Here is a 6,946-nt window from a genome sequence, read left to right as displayed (position 1 = left end):
GAAACTGGAGTCAGGTGTACAGTATCCAGTCCATGATATCTAATGCGATAGGTGGACAGTTAGCAATCATGGAGAGAGGGTGGTGGAGATCATGGAACCAGAGAGCAGTTAGCGGTTACGAGGATATAAAAAAGGGGATGAGAAAAATGAAAGAGAATGAGAAAAAAGAGGAGAACTACTGCACAGCTTGATCCCCCGGGAAGTCAGGGGTATGTAGGCAACCCTAAATGGGTTCAGCTGAAAGGTTGAAAAGAGAGGGAGTTTCATCTTCGAGAAGAGACATAGGAGAGTGGAGGTGTGAGGTTAAAGGGTACAAACTGGGTTCACACAGTTTCATTGTAAAATGTGTGTTGAGACTTGAGATTCTGGTCTAAAATATATCTTTTATATAAATTGTAAAATTGTATATACATCTAGGTAACTAAAGAGTTGTTACAAGTTTACTGATTTTCATCATTTCTAGGTATACAACTCCGAATGAATGTAAATAAATGCCATTAAATCGTTGATTGTTGTCACAACATAGCAATTGTGTATTAACTTTCGGTACCGATTAACTTTGTTTAGTTTGTTTAATGATTTAAATATGTTGTCAACATCTTTCACACTACCAATCAAAGATGAACATCTTTTGCACTTTATGCTTCTTTTTGTCACAACATCTTTTGTTTAGGGTCGATTTGCTTTGGCGGGTCTTCCGTTTTTTACTTTATATTTTTGATAATCTGGCAGCCGGCAGGTCTTCCAGTGATAATGTGGTACAAACATTTTGGCAATGGATGGGTCTTTGTCACGTGCAAGGCACGCACACTTATGCTAGTATATTTAATTGCGGCAGGTCAGGGAGGAATCTCTGTCCTTGTCCCATACCCACTTGGGAGGAGTTGTGTTTTTTCCATACCTACTCCCTCCCCATTTAGCACCCCTCACACCCACCCCATTAGGGTCGGGTCTCTATGGGTATTAGGGGCAGTTCTGACCCATAGTCAACTTGTTGCCAAAAAATAAGGGCCATGCCCACTATATGCCCTGACGGGTATTTTTTACATCCGGTGCATGCTGTTGATAATAATCAGATAATATCAGGCTTGCATTCCAAAAATCACCTACCACACGTCCACACCTAACTAATTTTCTGAAATACAGCCACAAAAACTCGTGGCAACCAAACTTGAGAGAAAGTGATAAACTATGTAGGGTGAACTAGGGGTGATAATTTGGCCCTCAGGCCCTCAACCCGACCCTCAAAATGCGTGTCAAAACCCTCAAAAGTTGTCCTCACAAATTTGAGGGGCGGGCTGGCCCAGCCCTCATGCTTGTTAGGGGCGCGCTAGGGTCTAGGTTCTGGAACATGGGCCCGGCCCTCATTTGGCCCTTCCAAGCCCTCACTTGGCCCTCAGTACTCATAAGATATATATATATATATATATATATATATATTTTACATCATATATGTAGGGTACTACAATTATCTCTATTTGAACTTAATATTTTCACTACAAATGATGTTTAATAATTGTAGTTTACTACATATCATATGGGGTATTTTGTAAGTTGAGTAAAAGAGGTCAAATATTAAAAAAAAAAAAAAATGAACTATGATTATTTTGTGTAAACCCAAAATAGGGGTGATAATTTATGTATTATACTATATATTTGTGTAAACCCTAAAAGAAAACCACATTTTCTTGTTATTTTACATTATATTTATGTATTATACTATAATTATCTAAATTGTATAAAAAAAATCATTAAATTAGTTTTCAATAGGGGATAAATTAGAACATAATATAACATATGAGCTTTTGTAATTGATTTAATGATATGTATATAAGTCATACATAAAAGCAAATCCAACCTAACAACATAGTTAAATATGAAAAATGTAGATGCTTTAAGAATATCATCTTTTCCACCATCTCTATTTATTTTTTTCTAAAGACATAAGAATTAGTTTTGTATACTTAGTTAAAATTGATATTAATAATCAAAGTATGATAAAAATAAATAAAAAATCACAAAAAAAAAAAGTAAACTAGTAAAGTATAATTAGACCGGGCCCGACTTGGCCTTCATTTGGCCATCAAAAATGAGGGTCGAGGTGACAATGGGTCGTGTTGGGTCGGATTCGTGTCGTGTCATACTTGGGTCACGTGTTAGGAGAGCAAATCCAAACCCAACCCAATTACTAATCGTGTCAAGTTTGTTAAACCCAAACCCAACCCGCATATGTAACGGGTTACCCAACGGGTAACCCGCTAAGCCAGTGGGTCAATTTTGGATCCGGTTAACAGATAACCCGTAAGTTCTTTTTTTTTTGGATAAAGAATATTTATTAATCTAAATAATAAAAGAACTTGCAAAAGTGTGCAAACTGCGCATAGTTGTTAAAACACATCTGCTGAATGCCTGAACCAAACAAGTGAAACAACCTGTTAGCCAAAAAAAAACATAACCAAACTAGAAACAACCATGTCCAGTTTGTCGGTTTGACCACTTTGCTCCCTCGTGGGCAATTTAAAGCCCAGGTGATGCCAACAATACTAGCATATGAATTAGGATTAAGACTTAAGAGCCAGCTTTAACCATAATATGAATTAGGATTAAGAGCCAACTTTAACCACAGTACCACATAATCTTCATGAGAGACCAGAATGAAGTTCTAGGACTATTGGTTACCATACTCTGATTATTTCCTTCCACGTCCTTTGCTATTTCAAATGATACAATATTACAATGTGAGAATCCGTGGTGCTGGGTGCTGTTAATACGATATCACTTCTCGTCTTACGGAGCTCTAACATGAACAACAAAATTGTTAACCATATGATTGCTTGCACTATCAAAGCCTGCACAACAAGGTCCACTGCACCTCGGCCATACATGGTCTTAAGTAAGGGAACCCCTACAACAAGTGTATTGGTAAGTAGACAAAGAGAAGCTTGTTATAAACCAACAATCGCTACCCTTACTACTACTGTGCTACACTTAGCTCACAAGAATGACCAACACTACAAAGATAACAACTTTTGATATCGCATCGGCACCAATAAACAAGTAATAATTCATATCAAAAGGATAGACATGAGCTGTGAATTCAAAAGTGAAAAGAGGAAGAGTGCAGAAGGAAACAAGTTTGTTAATAGCATCACACTACTCAGGGGTGAATATGCGCCATCACTAGACTACTACTCTACTACAGAGTGACTTCAATCTCCAAATTAAAAGCCACCAGTTAACTTTAGCCTTCCTTTGTATTAGCCACTTTCTTCAACCTCGGCCACAATTATTCCATTCTTATCAGTCACGTTCAAATTTGTGACGTCCTCGCACAACTCGTCCACATTGGGCTCCATATTATCTATATTAGAAGGAAACCATTTGATGTTAAAGAAATTAACATGGCAGGACATAAAAAAAACAATAGAAAAAAAGAAAAGAATCACACACCTGATAGTCCAAATATCCAATCACGAGTGCAAATTAAAACCTCAACATTTGCAGGCTTGAGGGCACTACGAAACTTATCGACAACCCTACCACCAATACTGAAAGTTGCTTCTGAGGCAACAGTTGATATAGGAAGGGACAGAACATCACGAGCCATCAAAGAGATATCAGGGTATCGATACTAATTTCCCTTCCAAAAGTGAAGGACATCCAACTCTAATTTCCTATCCAATCTTGGTTCATCCAAGTATAACTCTAACTGATTTTTTTTGGTGTGAGTAGACATTTCTTCATCATCAAATGTGTGAAAATCCTGGATCGTAAGATATGATAGGTGGTATATAGTCACAACAATATAAAATTGATAGAAATATATTTAAAGAACTATATAAATGTAGTTTTACCTCCATAACACTATCAAGGCAATCTGGAGAATGATTTGATTGATTCTTTGAAGTGGTATTGGCAGACTCATTAGCATTTTGCATATATTGAGCAAAAAGAGAGGATAGCTTAGTAGAAACATCATCTAATTGAGGTGAATCCTTACCAAAAAGCCTATTGTAACACCACTTCACAAATTCTAACTTGTATCGAGGATCTAATATCACAGCAATGTCAAGAATCCCAGAATAATCTGACCAGTACTTCTCAAATTTAAGGTTCATTTCAACAGCCATGGACCACAGAAAATACTCACCATCTTTTATAGCTTTGGCCAAAGTGTCTTGCACCATAAACACTTGGGGAAAGAACAAGTTTGATGTAGGATACTGTGTCCCAGAAAATATGCAAGTCACCTTATAAAACACACCCAAAAACCGACAAATCTTCTTAACCCTACTCCACTCTTCTCCAACAGGACAATGAGTATAATTCGAATCACTTAACTCTAAATGAATAAAAGCATTACGGTAGTAAAGAGCACTTTCAAGCATTAGAAACGTTGAATTCCAACGAGTTGGAACATCTTGACGCAAACCCTTTTTACGTTCCAAAGAAACTTGTGCAATACAATTAGAGAACCTTTGCTTTCTTTGTTATGAACCTTTCAAATACTTTACACTTCTCTAATCTTCAAAACAGAAGAATCAATTACTTTTAACCCATCTTGAACAATAAGATTTAGAATGTGCGCACAACAATGAACATGTAAATATTCACCGTTACATAATAAAGCATTCTTCAAATTAAGTTGGTTCTTCAATAAACCAATAAATGAATTATTAGAACTAGCATTGTCTAAAGTCATAGAAAACAACTTCTTTTCAATTCCCCACTCGATCAATAAATTATAAATTTTCTCAGACAACGCAATACCAGTGTGGGGAGTAGGCATGAAACGAAAGTTCAAAATTCTCTTTTGTAACTTCCAATTAGTATCAACAAAGTGGGCAGTGAGGGAAAGATAACCATCAGTGCTAATGGAAGTCCACAAATCAGAAGTTAGACTAATTCTTCCTGGAATGGAATGCAACAAGTCTTTAACAACTCTTTTCTCTGTCTTATAAATATTTAGGATGTGGTCCTTAGCAATATTTCTAGATACTAACTTGATTCCTTCATCAATATAACTCAATGCATCCCTAATTCCCTGATATTCAACAAACTGAAAAAGTAAATCATGTCTAACTATGGCCATATACATTTTCTCTCGAAACTTTTCAAGATCAAACTTTTTGGTCCTCATTGACAAAGAAGATTCGGAATTAGACAAAAACATTTGCCCTAAGTCAGCGGTATTTCTCCTAATGCAAGACTTAATATGGCGAATCATATTACCAGTCCCCATTTTACTGTCACACAAATAAATGACCCCACACTTACGACACTTAGCCCCGGCTTCCCCCATCACTAACCGGTAACAATTCAAAACAATTCCAAACTTTCGAAGTTTTCTTACAAGGCTTACCATTGTTTGTATTTTGTTCAGCACAAGTGGCTTGAACTACAGGTTCTTGGGAGTCCTGGGTCTCTACGTCTACAAGATCAATATGAGTTGGCGCCACATTGTGTTGTTCAACAACTTCAAACTCCATCTATAAGAAGAAAAACAAGCAGCAAGAATAAACAACTTAGTTAGAGATGTCAAAAAGTGAATCTAATAATACTATACTGTTCACGTTCTATAAAATGGCTACATTGAACTAATTGAAGTGTTAACATAATGATATAAAAAAGGATTAACTTAATTAATAATTTAGAGAGGGGGATTATTCTTTCCAAATGTTATTGGAAGCTTTTTCATACCATTGCACTAGCCACATAAAATAAACTAAGTAAATAGAAAAATAAAAGGTGAATTACCAGTAAATCAAGGTAAGGGGTTTGAGGAATTTGGGCAGTAGCTTAAGGAGAATTGGGGTTGAATACTTGAATGTGAGTATGTGATTTTGATGGCTTCATTGTTCTCTTTATAGAATTGAGACTAGGGTAAGATATCTTTTATTGACTATTTGAATGAATCTATAATATTCGATCTATATGCTGGATTGCCGGCTGATCCTTCTCAATCCAGGTGGAGGAGGAGGAGATTCTGGTAAATTAACTGTTGTTGACTTGTTGTGGAAAGAGAACACGGTGTGTACTTGCGCACCTTAACTTAGGTTACTAGACGAGAAATATTATTTTGGTTTAACGAGTTTGAAATGATAAGCTCAAAGTTTCGATGGAATTCCGTACGGCATTCAGTTTGTTTGATCCTTATCGTTTTAGTATTTTCTTTTAGGTACTTGGGAATTTGGGATTATGATATTTAATAAAATACAGAAACATATATGTTTAAGACTTTAAGGACTTAAAATAGGTTTTACGGGTATACTAATGGGTTATCCGGGTTAACATGTGTGACCCTAACCCAACCCATTTATTTGACTGGTTTGGCGGGTCAACCCTTAAATGACCAAAAAGTCTTTTTTCCCAACCCAAACCCGCTAATTTCGTGTCAGATACGTGTCGAGTTAGCGGGTTGTGTACAAAACTGTCACCCCTAGGTTGAGGGGTGGGTTAAGGACTTGAGTTTTTCTGCTTGACCATACTCGACCCGGCCCTCAATACAAAATAAGGGCGGACTGACCCGGCCCTTAATCATGAAGGCTTTTATGGTTTGAGGGGCGGACTAGCCTGGCCTGGCCCTTTTATCACCCCTAGGGTGAACAAAACAAGAGGTCAGATCTTCTCTGCCTGGGTGGAAAAGTGGTCCTTTTATACCTTACAAAAATTTATTAACACCTGGCTACCTATTTTTATACCTTACAAAAATTTATTAACACCTGTCTACCTATTTAACACCCAAAGCAAAGAGTACTAATGATGTTTAAATAGATATAAAACAAAATTGCTACAATGAGGAGGAATAAGGAAAGAAACTCAAAGAGTTGAAACTTGAAAGGGCTTTTTAGACATAGACCCCCAATTGGGGTAGTCATTTGATATAGACCCCCAATTTTTTAGATATTTGTTTTGCACCCCTAATGTAACTGGTCAATTGGGTCAA

General features: G+C 36.7%; 1 protein-coding gene and 1 pseudogene across 1 annotated transcript; both read right to left on the bottom strand.

Moving 5' to 3' along the window:
* Positions 1-2,387: 2,387 nt before the first annotated feature.
* On the bottom strand, positions 2,388-3,607 carry LOC147487114 (auxin efflux carrier component 5-like; annotated as a pseudogene).
* A 24-nt stretch (positions 3,608-3,631) lies between these two features.
* Positions 3,632-4,388, bottom strand: LOC147487113 (zinc finger BED domain-containing protein RICESLEEPER 1-like). Its single transcript, XM_086573940.1, has 2 exons — positions 3,855-4,388; positions 3,632-3,763 (listed from the first exon to the last, which is right to left on the bottom strand). The coding sequence occupies exons 1-2, from the start codon at positions 4,386-4,388 to the stop codon at positions 3,632-3,634; spliced, it is 666 nt and encodes a 221-aa protein (XP_086430066.1).
* Positions 4,389-6,946: the final 2,558 nt, after the last annotated feature.

Source organism: Coptis chinensis, chromosome 7 (assembly GCF_015680905.1).
Source record: "Coptis chinensis isolate HL-2020 chromosome 7, ASM1568090v1, whole genome shotgun sequence".
NCBI lineage: Eukaryota > Viridiplantae > Streptophyta > Magnoliopsida > Ranunculales > Ranunculaceae > Coptis > Coptis chinensis.
Note: the sequence above shows the minus strand (reverse complement) of the source record. Positions and strands in the feature narration are given on the sequence as shown.

Coding starts and splice junctions, on each gene's coding strand:
- LOC147487113 (XM_086573940.1), bottom strand. CDS start 4,388: ATGCTTGAAAGTGCTCTTTACTACCGTAATGCTTTTATTCATTTAGAG. Junction 3,764..3,854: donor GCCTTGATAGTGTTATGGAG/GTAAAACTACAT, acceptor CTTACGATCCAG/GATTTTCACACATTTGATGA.